We start from the raw sequence: 16828 nt of genomic DNA on the forward strand, positions 1-16828 counted from the left end.
GAGGGATGAATGAGCATGTCTGGGAGAAAGTGTTACCACATCCGCCAACTATGGGGAAGACTTCTGGTTTGGAACCAGAGGCACACGAGATTTGTGACGGCAAAAGTGGTGGAATGCATGGATCTCAGTACCGACTACACATTGGCATCAACTGGAGCAGCTTTCAGAAATACTGCTGCCTGGACCCCCTAGACAGAGACTGTCAGTAGGAGGCAGGCCTGGCTGTGAACCTGCTCTGCTATTGACTCTCTGAGCTTCATTTCCCATCCGTCAAACGAGGCTAATGATACGTGCTTCCTTCACATGGTCAGCCTGAGGACAAAATGAGAAAGGCCAGAGTGGGAAGAGGGAGATCCTTAACACATGTTTAGGATCAGCTACTATGAACCAGGTATATAGCATGCCTTCTTTTATTCTTTTCAACTGATAACTAGCTCCATCTCACAGATGAGGAAACTGAGGTTCAGAGAGGATCTATGTCTCATATATCCAGTAAGGGATAGAATTAAGTATAACTCCCAGGTCTATCTGACTCCTAAGTACAGGACTAGTACTCTGCCTCAAAGGACCATGGAGACTAGAAACTCGTGTGCTAATACTGGGTCCTATTATTAGTAGTGGTATTAATAGCAGTCGACCGGTAATTTTACTTTTTCTCGTCAATGGACTAACCAAATAACTGAGTTGAAATACTCCTTTTGACAACTAACGTTTAAGCTTTTGAACTAGCTCAATGAAGAGAGACCACACTTTTTGGCTATGACCGTGGTAGCTTCAGCTTATAACCCAACCCTACTGGCACCATCATCCTTCCCCAGATGGCTCACCCCTGTAGCTCTTCCCTCTCCTTTCTTATGAATCTTTTCACATTTTAATTTGAAAACAAGGAAAACAGCCACTCTTGGCGTATGTACTTGGATGTAATAGCCATGTGTGTATAGTGCTAGGCATGTTATTTGTGCATTATTCATCCTTTCACATACAGTATGTAGACTTTTCATTCCAAATGTGACATGGTACTTTACGTTTTTTAATATTTTGGCCATACCATGCAGCCCGTGGGATCCCAGTTGGCTGACCAGGGATTGAACCCATAACCCTCTGCTTTGTAAGCGTGGAGTCCCAACCACTGGACCACCAGGGAAGTCCTGACATGGTATTTTAGGTTGTGTTTTATTCTTTGATTACCAGAGTTATCTCAGTCCAGTATTACTTGAGTTTGTTTCCCTGATTGGAAAAAAAAATGCTTATGATAGTCAAATAAATTTGCATATATATAATTAGCCAGAATTAGTTTTCCTTGGGGAATGGTAATAATATCCTGAAATGAGAAAGAATAATGAAGTACTTGATGAAACATTCCCTGTGTAGAGTGAACCTAAATGACAATAATTATGTCTTTAACAAAGGTTTGATTGAAGGCCACTTGGGATCATAAGTGAAACTTTATTCCTACTTTATGAATATATTAAATTTCAACAAGTCTTATCTTTTACATATCAAGGAACCAAACTCAATTCATGTGGAATAGTAAGTTTATGGTGTGACTGTTAATTTTATGTGTCAATGTGACTGGCCATGGGGTGCCCAGATTAAACATTATTTTGGGGTGTGTCTATGAGAATGTTTCTGGATGAGACTAGAATTTGAATCGATGGACTGGATAAAGTAGATGGCCCTCCCAAATGTAGGTGGCATCATCCAGTCTATTGGGGACCTAAATAGAACAAAAAAACAGAGGAAGGAGGAATTTACCTCCTTTTGCTGTCTCACTGATTGAACCAAGACATCTCAGGTCATCTCCTCCTGACCTTAGACTGGGATATATACCATGGGCTCCCCTGATTCTGAGGCTTTGAACTCAGGCTGAGTGATAGCTCCAGCTTTCCTGGGTCTCCAGCTTGCAGGTGACCAGTCGTGGGACTTTTTAGCCTCCATAACGACTCTCTCTCTCCCCGTCTTTGTTTCTCTGTCTTTCCCTCTTTCTACACACACGCGCATCCTACTTGTCCCTTTTCCTGGCGAATCCTGGTTAATGCACATAGTGGTTACTATCTGCCAGGTGCTATCCTAAATGCAATCTTCTGAATATTCCAGAGTGGTGGATACTGTCATTATCTCCATTTTACAGATGAGGAATAGTGAGCTTGCTAACTTGCCCAGCTAGTAGGGAAACCACCAGATTTCAATCCAGCTAATTTGACTCCAGAGTCTGACTTCCGAATCCTTGGGTTCTGTATGCATCAGTGTATAACACAAAACTGACACCAACATGGATTATTTGGAATTGAACTATGCAAGTAACAGAATAATGAACACCTATGACACTTTACACATTGGATGTAGGCACTCAGTAAATGTTGGTGGAATAAATGATTTTTTAAAAAAAGCTCTAATGTTTCTTCTTGTCCATGGATGTTAATAACTTCAGGTAATATAGTAAAAAAACAAACAAACAAAAAAACACCTTGGGAGCTCTACTTCTGTCTCTAAGGCTAGTTACTCAAAGTATCAAAAAGGAATAAAAATGAACTGCATGACTAAAAAGTCTCATAAATAAAAAATCTGCTTAATAAATGAAATAAAACTTTCCTTTTCTTATAGGTATCAGATGCCGCTGCTCATAAATAACATCCATACAGGCTTTTCTTTGTTCTCTCTCTCTTTTTCTCCCTGGAGCTTTCTTCCTAAGCAATGGCAGGTGGGTTCTTTACCACTAGCACCACCTGGGAAGCCCAGTAAGACATAATATCTTCAATAATCCAGATCCTATAATGGACACCCTATAATGCAACACTCATGAAGGAGAGTCTGCTTTGTCCTCTGAGTCTGGCAGAGGCTCTTGCATGCCAGCCTTACCCTTTCACATAGATGTCGCTCATTTCCTCTCCTGTGATGCTTTTCTCGTCCAGGACAACATCCTTGGTGTTCCAGATAATCACACGCAGGTAGTATCTACGAGAAGCACATTTTGAAGGTGTTTTATCCTTTCAGGTCCTGAACCAAGACCCTGGTGAGATACAGCAGGGTCTCAAGATTACTTACTTCTTGGCTTTCCGGGGTGTGATGTTGAAAGGAGGGCCTGGTGGCCCCAAATTCTTGGGGAAAACGTCCACCCACATCTGAAGTCTTCCCTAAGCCATTCAAAAATGAAAAGAGAAATGAAGTTACATTATGGGTGGTAGAGACTACAGTCTTCTTTCAAACATCTTCAGTGAAACTAGTGTGGGTCTCCTAATTTATTAGTCCATATGGAAGGTAAGAAAAATGGAGTAAAAGAGCAAATCAAGATGAATCTTATACCTTCAGTGTCACGTAGGCCATCCACCCTCCGTTCTCTCCCAGGAGTGTCTACATGTGCCTACTTGATCATCATCTGAGTCTTCCCTGGTTAATGAAATGAGGGGCTTGCCATCACTAACACAACCCCAAACACACATACTCCCTCTTACGGTCACTCTCAGAACAGTTTTCACACCATCTCTCGTCCATCATCAGACTGTCTACTTGCTATCAGTGCCAGCTTTGTGACACCCAAGGGTTTCTCCACTTACCTTGAGAGAGAAAATAAAATAATGTAAAAATGTACTTAATTTTGTAAAAGACAGACAGCCTGGCACTTTCAAAGCAGAGACTCAATGACAAAAACATTACCATTCACTAAACTGAGGGCTCCCTGCATTAGCTTGCTAGGGCCCACCGCCTGGAAGGGGGCTTGCAGGAACGTGGAGGGTGAAAGCCTGGACTGACGCCTGTGCCGCCATCTTGGTGAGCTCCCCTCACCTCCCTTTTTATCTCTCTGACGGCTGCAGACCAGGCCCATTTATCTGACTGGAATATTCTTCCAGACAGCCTAGGAATGCCGTTAACACACGTATCAACCATACAAACCAATTTAAGTTCCCCAGACTGTTTCTGGATGTTCTGTATACTCTGCCTTCATGACAAAAACAGACTAGTCTTTAAGAAGGTTGCCAAGGAAACCACTAGGTTGGCTTCCTAATGCATTGTGATCAAAATGAATTAACTGGGGCTCTTGGAAAGGGATATATTTTACTGTGATCCTTACTCTCTTCCAACTAATCTCGAGGGCTCAAGGGTCTAGCATACATCAAGCACACTGCAGAAATTATCCATCTCCTAATTAGCAGTGTCTCCTAAGACCCAGCCACAGTCTGTCCAATGTGGTAGGTAGAGGTGATGCAAGTATTGGTGGATGCCCAGGGAGAAATCTTCCTTGCTTTGTTATGTCTTAAGACTATTCAGTTGAGAGGTGGGAGGGGAAAGAGCAGGAGGAATGGGCTCTTTGAGGGGAAGGAAGAATAATAAGAGAAGGAAGATATGAAAATAGGGAACAGAATAAGAGTGACAAAACAATCTAGTAAGCCCAGCCCACTTGTTCTCACTTCTTAAGAGACCACGGTTCTGCTATCCATATCAACAATATTTGCACACGTTATATTAATATTTCTTAAAGTGCGATTTCCTAACCATCTGCATCAGAACCTTTCTAGATACTTGTTACAAATTCAGATTCCTGGCCCCACCCCAGACTTACTGAATCTCTACAGGCATGGTCTGGGAATCTTCATTCTAACAAGCTTCCACATAGACTATTTTGTCATTTTCCATGTCTCCCCTTGCTTCTCTGGGAACTGACCTTCCCCCGTCACTATCCACATGGTGCCTGTGATGATCCATCCTGTGCATTGTACCCTGTCCTCCTGGCTAGAGCTTAGTGGTCTAGTGGTGGATGAAGGGACCAAGTTAGGGCAACCCATCCTTTCCACATTTGGAAGCAGGTGGGGCTGCATTATAATATACAAAACCCAGAAACCGTCCACAATATTCTGACACATGGGAAAGTGCTCACAGGAAAAGTGCAGGCTAGAGGAGACTCAGAAATAGACAAAAGACAGGGCAAGATCCTGGCCCAAGTTTGTTCTGAGTCACTGTCACTCTCCTGTCTGGATTTAGTGAGCTACCTGAAAATTCTTACAATAAATCCCCCTAGTGTATGCGTGGATGTGTGCTCTCAGTCACTTCAATCATACCCAACTCTTTGCAACCCCAGGGACTGTAGCCCACCAGGCTCCTCTCTCCATGGGATTCTCTAGACAAGAATACTGGAGTTGGTTGCCATTTCCTTCTCCAGGGGATCTTCCCGACCCAGGGATCGAACCCACATCTCCTAGGTCTCCTGCATTTGCAGGCGGATTCTTTACCCACTAAATTCCCCTCGGGAATGAAGCTAATCTGAGCTTCATTTCTATTTCTCGTATAAAGTATCCCAAAGAGATAAACGAGTCAAGTCTGTGTCAGCTATTGCCACCACCTTTGGGGTGTGGATGATGCATGTTCAAAGGTGGAGGGTGCTTTACCTGGGAGATGTTAGGCTGGAAGCTGCTGTGCAAAGTCCTCGTTTCCACGTGTTCAGGAACCAGCCCCTGAGTCCTGAGGATGTGGAGGGCAAGGCGCTCCTCAGGGGGCCCAAGGTGTTGGTGCAGGATTTTGTTTGCTTCTGCAATATATATATATATATTTTTTTTTTTTTTATAAGGACAGTGGAACAGGGACAGAGATCCAGAAACAGTTCAGCCTTGAGGGATTCTCAGCACTTCGGCCCAGACTTTGCAGACAGTCAGGCAGTGCCAGTGTGTGAACTGCAGCCTGTGAAAGAGCTGTTGACAGAAACAGCCCCTGACCAGAAGCCCTGCTCAACCAAGTTCATTCCTGACTTGTGGACTGCAAATAGCAAAGAGATCAAAAACACTCCAAACTGCGTAAGAGCAACCCCCATTTATGTTGGTGTCAGGGGCTCATGGCCGGACTCCTGTGCAGTTAGGTGTGGCCATGCGAACAAGGCAGGCTAGACTGTAACATAGGTGGAAGTGACAGGTGTGTCCTTCAAGGTCGTAATACCCTCTCATGTAGGATCACCTCTGGCACCTTCTCTTCTGGATGCAGTGACCTTAGACACCTGAGGTGACGATGGGCAGAGCTGCAAGGTGAAAGAGCATGGTCCATGAAGGACTATTTGGAAGAGGGCCACCCACCTGTAGGAGTACCTGTTTTGAATTTATGAGAAGTAAACTTCTATTGTGTTAAACCACTAACATTTTTAAGCTTAACTGTTACAGTAGCTAGTATCACTGTGGCATTTAAAAAACATAGACTCCCAAATTTTCTGTCACTCCTCCCATTGAGAGGTGGGGGTCTAAGTCCTCTCCTTTGAATCTGCAGACATATTTGATCACTAAAGAAAGGATGTTATGTGACTTCTAAGGCTAAGCATGAAAGACCACACTGGTCTTCCTGGATCACTTGCTCTGAGGGAAGCCGGCAGCCATGTAAGGAGCCTGGGTGCCCAGACAGTGCCCTATGGGAAAGGCCTGGGTAGCTGCTCTGGTCATCAGTCCCAGGCGAGCTCCCAGCCAAGGGCCATCCTGGACATCAAGCCTTCGGGTGACTGCAGCCCCGGCCAACATCTGACAGCAATCAACTGCCACTCAAGTGAGAAGTGCCCAGGTGAGCCCTTCCTGAATGGCTAACCCCCAAGACTGTGAGCAAAACAAAATGGTCACTATATGGGGAAAGACTCTAAAAAAGAGTGGATATACATACATAACTGGTTCACTTTGCTGTACAACAGAAACGAACACAACATTGTGAATCAAATATGCCAATAAAACTTTTAAAAAACATAAAATGGTTTTTTCAGCAGCTAAGTTTTGGGATGATGTGTTATGGGGCCAAAGTAACGGGAACAACCCTGACTGATAAAGCTTTTGGGAGGTGTTGTTTGATTGCTGGGGTAGTTGTCTCCATCAGGCCATGTTGCTTGCCAGTTTATTTCCAATGCCCTTTGCAAGTTCTGATGTAAACAACATCATTTGTTAAACATCTAATAATCCCTGATGTTGACCAAATCTTAAAGTCTTCTTTCAGATAGAAAGACAAATACAGTTTCTTACAATGCCAGGAATAAACAGTTGAGGATCAGGAAGCCCTTTGATTCCCATGTATCTTTTTTCAGCTTTCTCTAGATATCCCATGTGCCCTCAAAGCCAGCCCCATGCCAGCCCCACCGGGAAGCCCTCTTCCCTACAGAACACTGAATCATGCGACAACTCTTACGTTCTATTAAGCTGATTTCAGTGTATATCATAATGCAGTTAACTGTTTATGTGTCAGGACAGATTGCCTTATAAATTACTGCTCAGGAAAGAGCAAGACCCCAAGTTCAGACATGAGCCAGATGTGAACTCAGCAGATTCTTCAAAGTAGCCCCCAGCATCCCCGAGCCTTCTCAGAGAGGGTTGGGAGAATGATGGAATAATATTGGAGGAGAAATTCTTGCACTACCATCTGAGCACTTCTGAGCTAATTATACATTACATGGAAATAAGTTAATTATTAGAACTTTGTGTTCAGAGCTCAAATGGCTATGACCTAAAAAGGTCAAGTGAAACATAAGACAGACAAGAAAACGTGTCCATTTTGACACCTGACATGTCTGCAAAACTCTAGTATAATGGGGCTTTTGTTAGACAGTCACGTGTATGAATTCCCTACGGTATTAAGGGTACTGCTCTGCCCACACCCCTCCGTAACACAAACCCAGCAGCATAGATGTGTTGCTGTGCCTTGCAACCAGCCTGCAATCCATGGTGGTGTGCTTACCAAATTCATCTAGGCCGTAGTCTTTTCCTCCATATCTGATGCTACTTCCATCTTCAGAAAGAACAGGCGGTGGAAAGCCTTTGAATCTGGCCACATTTTGAAGCAACTGTGTTGGTTTCAATTGATCTCGCCAGGTGTTTACTCCAGAACTGTGAATAATAATGCCACACTCAGAGTTACCGCAGGGCACACACATTCTTCTTAGGTTCATACACACACATACTTAAAGGCACGTTCATGTAATGGGGGAACGGGGAATGCACTCTAGACACTGGCTTTTGCCTAGAAATCTATTTAGGATTTAGAGACTTAAAATCCACAGGTATTTTGGCCTCAGCCAACTGGTCCTCCCCTTCTCTGGCCCTCTGTAAATAATGAGTTTGAGATCACCATAATCATCATAGGCAAACATAAATGAGAAATCACAAGCTATATCTCACTGGATAATACAGAGAGACACTGTTTAGCACTCAGGGAAAGAGGAACATCACAAAACTAATCAGTTCGTGGGCAGGGGCAGGGAATTCCCACCATCAAACATTGCTAGCTCTCAGTCCCTGGCATCACGGAGGGAGGGGGAGGAAGAAGGGGAGGGGAGGGACTGGCTCTCCAGGCTTTGCCAGCTCACTGAGTGCCATCCTGACTGAGCACTGCACTGCCTCAGGAGCCAGTGCGGTACACAGACGCAGTGTGAACAGCGCCCCCCGGAGTTGTGCAGTGCTATGGCCCTGCTTCTTCCTAAGTGTTAGTCACTCAGTCGTGTCTGACTCTCTGTGACCTCACGGGCTGAAGCACACCAGGCTCCTCTGTCCATGGTATTCTCCAGGCAAGAATACTGGGGTGGGTAGCCATTCCCTTCCACAGGGGATCTTTACCATCTGAGCCACCAGGGAAGCCCAATTCTCCCTCCTGACTTAAAGGATCTGAGGCTCAATGAAGACAGGCCTGAGGCAGAGCATCAAAGCTTCCCCAGTACTAACGTTAGATGGAACAGCCAACGTTTACATCCCAAGCCACTTACACGCAGTACTGCTCAGGAATGCCGCAGTGGGACCCAAACCGGGAAAGGAATCGGTTTTCTAGGTCAATGATCGTTTCTCCTACTTTTTCATCACGGGTAAAGGTGTCATAATCGTAGACAGAAATTTTCAGGTCCTTTTCTTGAGGTAAGTAGCAGCTCAGTTCATACATTCTGAATAAATGAAAATGAGGTTAGAATTGCATGATCCCCCTTCCCCCCGGGTGTCTTGCACACTCCATAGCTCTGCACAGACTCCTTGGGCCATAGGAGGAGGATGTCATGGCCGGGATAGCCAGGTGGGTGGTGGGCAGCAGGTGCTTGATTAGTACTACATGTTAGTAATAAGAACAGCAGCAGAGTATATACTTGCTCAGGAGAAGATCAGGGGCTTTAAGTGCCTAAGGAAAATTTCAGTTTTTCTGCTTACTAGCTGTGGGACCCTAGGGCAACTACTTAACATCTCTGTGCTCTGTTTTCTCATCTGTAAAATGGGGATAATAATCCCTACCAGCTCATGTTGTTGTAAGGATCAAGGGAATAAATGTTTAGAAAGCATTTGGTATGAGGGCATTACTCAAAATCCACCAGCAATAATAATAATGTTCTTATACATTAAATAAAACTTATTGTTAAGAATTATACCAAAAGCTTTCTAAACATTTATTCCCTTGACTCTTACAACAACATGAGCTGGTAGGGATTATTATCCCTATTTTACAGACCATGGAACATCCTGGGCTAACCCCATGGGAGCATGGGGATCTGGAGAAGGGCAATGGAAAGCTGCCCAGAAGGCTCCCTCTCTCCTCCCAGGCTCTCTGGCTCTCCACTAATTCTTGAAGGCTTTCCGATAGTATCCGTATGAAAACACAAACCCTTCTGAGAGACCACCAGATAATCAAACAGTAGTTTCTGTGGCAGGTGAGCCATGTGGCGCCAGTTCTGAGAGGGTAATGACTGTACGGCATGAACGCAGATGGGTGAGGTTTGGGTCTGTACCTGCACACAGAGGGGCGGGTCCCCTAGGAGGTGCTCAACAAACTCTGGACCACAAACTGTGAGCAGCCCCTCAAATCTCTCCTCTCCCCCTGTGCCTCTGCCCCTCCTCCTGTCACTCTGGTGTGTGGTCCGGTTCTTGCCTAAAGAGCCAGAACTATTAATCTCTGGAATAAAAGGTTGTACATCAGTGGGGCTCTGGATACAAGCTTCCAGGGGTCTCCTAGACACATCTCAGTGACTTCCCCAGACTTCTGCAGCCAGACGGGGCCTGCAAAAGGCAGGCATCCCAGGAGAGAAGGGTCTATAGTTCTGACTAGACCGTATCCACACATGCCCCCAAATTCTATTACAGAATCCCCAGGGACAGGTAATACGTGTCTGTTGAGAAAAAATTCTTTGCTCAAATAAGGCTGAGAATCACTTCTTCCAGTGTTCCTCTGGGCAAACTGAAGGCTCTGAGAAATCCTGAAGTTATCTTTTTAACCCAGGCATCCTGGTTTGATGAAGAAATATGCTTTTCCTTGGAACACCAATTAACATCTTTTTGGCAGACTAACATTCCATTGAATGTGCCATGCATATAAGAAAGGTTGCTCTTTCCTGAATCTCTGTCCCAGAATTCCTGAGAGTCTCCGCTGAGAAGAAAATCACCCAGTAAGACTGAGGCCAGGGCCTGGAGCCTAGGAGGGGTTGTGGAGCTGGGGTCTCCCTGGCTCCACCCTGCTGGATGGAGCCAAGTCTGAGTTCGCTGGACGGGGATTGGCCACATGGAGCCTGATGGCATCACTTCCTCCTGAAGTGGCTTGACCAAGACTTTTCCTGACACTTAATTAAGCTTGTGCTTGGCTTCGCCAAGACAGTGATGTAGGCAGGGCTGCTTTTCTCCCATAAAAGCTGGCTTTCCCTGCTTCCCTGTCTCCCTCGCATGGGGCCCTCCTTCCTGCACTGCATGCCTTTTCCTGTCTAGACCTCAGGGCTGGATCAGCGGAAGAAAAGGAAAATGATCATATTGCCATGCCAGAGGATTATTTCCACTGCCTGGCTCCAGCACATGGTCCCGGGATGTGCAGCACAAAGGGTGTGTGTGGGGTGGGGGGGGCGGGTTGGAATGTGGGTGGGGGAGTGTGTATGTGTGTGAGGGGGTATGTGTGGGGTGTTTGGGGATGTGGTGGGTGTGTAGCTGTGGGTGTGTGTTTGTGGCTGTGGGGGGGCGGGTGTGTGTATATGGCTGTGTGTGTCTGTGGGGTGTGTGTGTGTGTACGCATGTGGGTGTGCGTGCACACTCACATGTGAGAGAGGGAAGGAATGTGTAAGGGTTCCATCCACCACACATGAGAAGAAGCAGATGGGCAGGATAATAAAGCCAGAAATTAAGATACCAGCCACACATCAGATAAGAACAAGGTGTTCTCCTCGGTAGTGTTCTGGGGAAAACAATGCAATGGTTTTAGCCAAGAACATTTTTCTACAGGTGATGTGAAAGTTGCTCAGTCATGTCCAACTCTGTGATCCCATGTACTGTAGCCGCCAGGCTTCCCTGTCCATGGGATTCTCCAGGCAGGTAGCCGTTCCCTTCTCCAGGGGATCTTCCCAACCCAGGGACTGAACCTGGGTCTCCTTCATTGCAGGCAGATTCTTTACTGTCTGAGCCACCAGGGAAGCCCTGCAGGTGATGGCTTGGCCATAAGCATGAAGCAGTACTGAGTTGGTTGGGAAAGCCTGGGGCTTGGTCAGGATTTCTCCCCAAGTTTAGGCTTCCCCTTGTACCAGCTCCGTGCACACAGCTCGGGTGCCCTGTTTCCCTCGCAGTGACGTGGGGCCGAGACCCCCTGCCCTGCCGGCTGCAGGGTCTGACACTGAGGTGAAAATCAGATGGCAGCGGCTGCACAGAGTGCAGCATGGCAGCCACGCAGACCCTTCAGTTAGGTGGCTGGGGCATGGGCCCCGGTTCTGCCACTCCCCAGCGGGGTGAGCTGGGTGTTCATTCCCTTTGTGCCTCAGTTTCCTCTTTGTCAGTAGCCCCTCAGAGTGGTGGGATTCTTGAGATGTTTTCTATGAAGGGCTCACTATAGTGCAAGCCCTCAGTAAAAGCTTAGCAAATACTTTAGTTGCTCAGTCGGGTCCGACTCTTTGTGACCCCATGGACCATAGCTCGCCGGGCTCCTCTGTCCATGGGATTTCCTAGACAAGAATACTGGAGTGGGTTGCCATTTCCTTCTCCAGGGGATCTTCCCAACCCAGAGATTAAACCCACATCTCCTGCATCAGCAGGCAGATTCTTTACCACTGAGCCACCAGGGAAGCTTGTAATAGTAGCTGTTATTAAATGTGGAAGAAGTTTATAGCTGACAAAACTAGTCCTCTTTAGAGGTCACTTGGGTTTGCCTTATCCTTGAGAAGGTTCTGATGAGATCAGTGTAACCATGCAGAAACAAATATCAGATGGCAAGGAAGAAGATAGTAATGCTATTTCAAGAATCTTCTTGAACAGAAGACAGGGAGCAGGACATCTGATGCCATCATGTTCTTCTCCCTTCCCTGTTTTTGGTAACAGAGTCAACAACACATACATTGGCTCAAAACAATGGAATCAAAGCATCCCAGATAAGAGAGCTCAACAGGATCGGGGTGTGAGAACCACCCTGTCACTCCACGGAAGTCACTGCCTACTCTTCTTGTCTAGAGAAGTCACTGCCTACTCTTCTTGTCTAGAAGCCACAAACTCTCTGGACTTCTGGGCCTCCTACCATCCACGTCCTGTTACCCCTGCCCCCCAGGTCTTAGGGCAGGTCTCGCAGACTTGGTTTTATTTTCTTCATGGCACTTTTTGCTTTCACGAAATGCTTTTATTTATGTATCTACATATTCATTATCTGCCCCACTGACTTGGATATCTGAATAGTTCATAGACATGGTTTCACAGCTTCTGGGCCTAGAGCAAAGCTTGGCGGCACATACTGCATCCTTAGCATGGAGGCCATGAAGAAAAGAACCACAGAAAATGTTAGGAAACAGCTGTTACCTGCCGAACACCGGGTTGAGCGTGTTGGGGATGTAGTTGTCTCGGTCTTCAATCACTTTTTTGCCCAGTGTTATTTTTATGTAAGGGTCACACTGTGGGGACGAAACAGAGGACAGGTTATGTCACTGTGGGGTGCCAACTTAAGTTAGTGTCTGGGACAGACTCAGGTGTGACTCCTGATGAGAAGGGGCGGCCTCAGACCAGGTCTGGGTAGCGCTCCCTCTTGGCGCCATGCAGCCAGCGCGCCTTTGGAGGAGAGGCGGTGGCTGGGAGCAGTGACAAAGCAGTTCTCTGAGGTCACATCTGTAAAATGAGAAGGATGATCCAGAGGCTCCAAAGCCCCTTCCCTTCAAGCTCTTCGGTAAATCCCCATTGGGACCGTCCTCCTGAACAGATTGTTTTGATAGAGTATCTTTCCCCTCGAGAGATAACAGACGCCCAGAAAGAAGGAACATGACAATTATGGTGGTTGAAGACTGTAATTATCTTGCTACACAAGAAGGCCCCACACCCAGACTCTTACCAGGCCATTGTTGTCCTGGGGCTGGAGCTCTAAGCCTTGAACAATGTAAATCCTAACCGTGCATTCCTGTGGGACGCTGTCAGGTAACTCCCGAAACTGCCGGGGAGGGGCCGGCACGCTGGGGTCATCCGACAGTGGGTAGATTCTGAAGGAGCCCTAGGAGAGAGACACACAGATGGAGCCACAGGGCCCTGGGTGACCAGAGCAGAGGGCCCAGGGCACTGTCGTCCCCCCAGGACGTGAGGGACAGCCACAGAGGGCTGTGGGTTTGGGGGAGGAAGGACCACTTTTGTGAAAGAAAGCTATGGTGCACTTTGCAAGTTTCTGATGGGGAAAGTGAATGATGATAAAGTAACTAATAGATCACAGGAGAGAAGGAAGGGCAGAGCAGAAGCTGGGAGGCCTGGCAAAAACCCAGGGGAGACATAGAAGTGGCTTGGACCAATATGATGGCAAAGGAGGTGGTAGGAGTGAAATTCTGCACACTTTTTGAAGACAGGAATAAAAATGATTATTTTTTAAACCCAATAAATACTAAGGTGATTTCCCCCCCCCCCTTTTTTTTTTTTTTGCATTACTGCATAAATCCCCTTCCACTCCCAGGCAAACTCCTGTTCACCCTTCAGGTCTCAGTTGAAAAGTGTCACTTCTTCCAGAAAGCCTCCCTGACTGCACCTGGACTGGATGAGTTTCCTAACATCTTCTAACACCACATTCATCCCTATTGCAGCAATGACATCTGCTTCACTGAAAGTGAAAGTCGCTCAGTTGTGTCTGACTCTGCGCCCCATGGACTATACAGTCCATGGAATTCTCCAGGCCAGAATACTAGAATGGGTAGCCTTTCCCTTCTCTAGGGGATCTTCCCAACCCAAGGATCAAACCCAGGTCTCCCACATTTCAGGCAGATTCTTTACAGCTAAGCCACAAGGGAAGGCCAAGAATACTGGAGTGGGTAGCCTCTCCCTTCTCCAGTGGATCTTCCTGACCCAGGAATCAGTCTCCTGCATTGCAGATGGATTCTTTACCAACTGAGCTGTCAGAGCGTCATTACTGTTTATTGTCTATATTCCTCACTAGACTGAGCTTCCTGAAGGGGGGAAATATTTCTTGTTTGTCACTATCTCCAGGACCTAACACAGGGCTGGGCATGAAGCTGGGCACAGTAAGTGGTTTTTGAATGAGTGAGCCATCAGGTCAGCTTGAGAGGTTTTATATTTTATCTTGAAACCAGCTTATGTACAAGAGTAAGCACTAAAGTTGGATTCAGAATACATGGGTCTTAGGATCCAGCTACTTTCATTCAGTAAAGCAGCATGAAGTGAGGACCTACCATGTGCCAGGTACTGGGGGCCCAAAAATGAACTCAAGGAATCCAGTCTGGCACGGGGATGACTCTCATGCTATCTTCAATCAATGGAGTGGAAGCTCTAATGACAAGGATTTTGAGACCAAAATAGGGTAAACTGGTCTGATTGATTAGTAATGTCTGCTATTGAAAGGATTAGATGTAACATAGATTTGCTACCTGTGGTTGGGGGGAGGGGCAGTCGTGAAAGCAGATACTTATGATGTGAAAGGCGCTTTACTAGTGGTGGGGACCCAGGGAGCCTGGAGCAGGAGTGAGTCACCCTGCCAGGAGCAATCAGGGAGCACTTCACAAAGCATGTGCCATTGGAGCTGGCATTGAAAAGAATGAGTAGGAGTTTGTCAGACCACAGAGCAGGAAGGAAGGGCATCCAGGGAATGAAGAGCTTGTCCCAAGGCTCCAAGTTGTGAGAGGACAGCATGTGTTTGGGGCTTGGAGAGGGTGTGGTGGCAGGGGAGACAAGAAGCTTGTGAAAGGCCAGCTCCACCCTAAGAAGGAGTTGAGACTTGACCAAGTGGAAACTCAAGCATGCCTTTAAGTGGTCAAGAAACATGATCGGATTTGGTTGTATGGAGGATGGACTGGATCGTGAATGAGAAAGAGAACAAGGACAATGGATTGGGAAGGTGTTGTACTGATGATCCAGCTGAAAGCCTGGGAGGGGGTGGGGGACATACGTGTGTGCACGCACGCGTGTGGTGGTGGGGGGTAGGACTTAGAGAGGCTGACTCTACAAGACTCAAGGCTGGTTGGCATCAGCTTGGAAGACTGGCTTTGAGGATTCTGCCCCCAATCCCACTGCCCTTATCCTTGTTAGCATTTCCGAGCACCCTTCAGGTGTCAGAGGATAGGTCCCTGACCCAGAGACTGGTGGTCCTTTATCCTAGGTCTATAATGAAAATAAATATGAATTTTAAACGGGATAGACATACATTTTACTCACCTTAAACTCCCCTACCACAGAAGGGTCTTCATTCTCATCTGATTTGCCTCGAAACAGCTTGAAAGTATCTGAGAAGTCCGTCAGGCCCTCGAATTCCTCTACATCCTCTAATTCACAATCATATATCTGCAAACCATCAACAGATTCTTAATTTCTCATTATAACACAGGTGGGATCTAAAATCAAAATGACTGACAATACCAAAGGTGCACGAGATGTGGATGGAGCAACTGGAACTCTCACATTGCCAGCTGGAGTGCATAACGATAAAAACACTTTGTCAAAGTGTCTGGCAATTTGAAGTTAAATATCCAGCTACACTATGATACAGAAGTTGAATTCCTAGGTGTTCATCCAAGAGACATGAACACATGTCTGCGTGGTATAAGAAGGTCCACAGCAGCTTCATCATCAGAGAATGGATAAACAAGTCATGATACATCCATACAATGGAATATGACTCAGCAATAAAAAGGGGCAAAGTACTGATATATGACAAACTACTGATATACGACAACCTGATTGATCTCAAAACTACTGTCTTGGACTATAGAAGTCACACACACAAAAATACACACAAATACATATTGTATGAGTCCACTTATACGCAGTATGAAAACAGGCAAATCTGATCTGTGATGCTGAAATCAGATCAGCTGTCTAAGAGGGTTAGAAGGTTGTTAGGAATTGACTGGAAAGAGGTACACAAAGGAGTTTTCTGGGGAGATGGGAATGTTTGTTGCCTTGTTTTGGTAGTGATTTATGTAGGTATATGTATATAATCATAACTCACTGAATGAATCACTTTACTGTATATAAATTATACCTTGATAAAGAGCTAGAAGAAGAGGAGGAGAAGCAAGGAAGGAAAGAGGGAGAGACAGAGGATGGACTGTGGGGCTGATCCACCAGACTAGTCTATTTCTCTAAATGAGAGGTTCTTTACATGCTGGTGTTTCTTAAGCTACATTGAGATGTGATGACAATCACATGCAAGAATGTGGATTTTCCCACTTTGATGGAGAAAAAATTTTTTTTTTATTTTTAATTCTGTATTGGGGGTATGGCCAACTAATAATGTTGTGACAGTTTCAGGTGAACAGCAAAGGGACTCAGCCACACATATACATGTCTCCATTCTCCCCCAAACTCCCCTCCCATCCAGGATGCCACATAACACTGAGCAGAGTTCCATGTGAGATGATTACTTTAATGGCCTGATATTTCTCATTTTAAAGTTTATCTTTCTGCTATGCATTGTTCTGAAA

The 16828-nt window shown here is 46.0% G+C and overlaps 1 protein-coding gene across 1 annotated transcript in view; it reads right to left on the bottom strand.

The window, feature by feature from the left end:
* The window catches only part of MYOF (myoferlin), a 177307-nt gene that overhangs the window by 12504 nt on the left and 147975 nt on the right, over positions 1-16828 (bottom strand). The window contains exons 41-48 of the mRNA XM_055560619.1: positions 15561-15686; positions 13249-13404; positions 12726-12817; positions 8705-8875; positions 7684-7832; positions 5382-5521; positions 3046-3134; positions 2860-2955 (exon numbers count right to left, since the gene is read on the bottom strand). Coding sequence (XP_055416594.1) covers positions 2860-2955; positions 3046-3134; positions 5382-5521; positions 7684-7832; positions 8705-8875; positions 12726-12817; positions 13249-13404; positions 15561-15686 — 1019 coding nt within the window. The remainder of the gene's footprint in view (positions 1-2859; positions 2956-3045; positions 3135-5381; positions 5522-7683; positions 7833-8704; positions 8876-12725; positions 12818-13248; positions 13405-15560; positions 15687-16828) is intronic.

The sequence above is a fragment of the Bubalus kerabau genome, chromosome 22, assembly GCF_029407905.1.
Source record: "Bubalus kerabau isolate K-KA32 ecotype Philippines breed swamp buffalo chromosome 22, PCC_UOA_SB_1v2, whole genome shotgun sequence".
Lineage (NCBI taxonomy): Eukaryota > Metazoa > Chordata > Mammalia > Artiodactyla > Bovidae > Bubalus > Bubalus kerabau.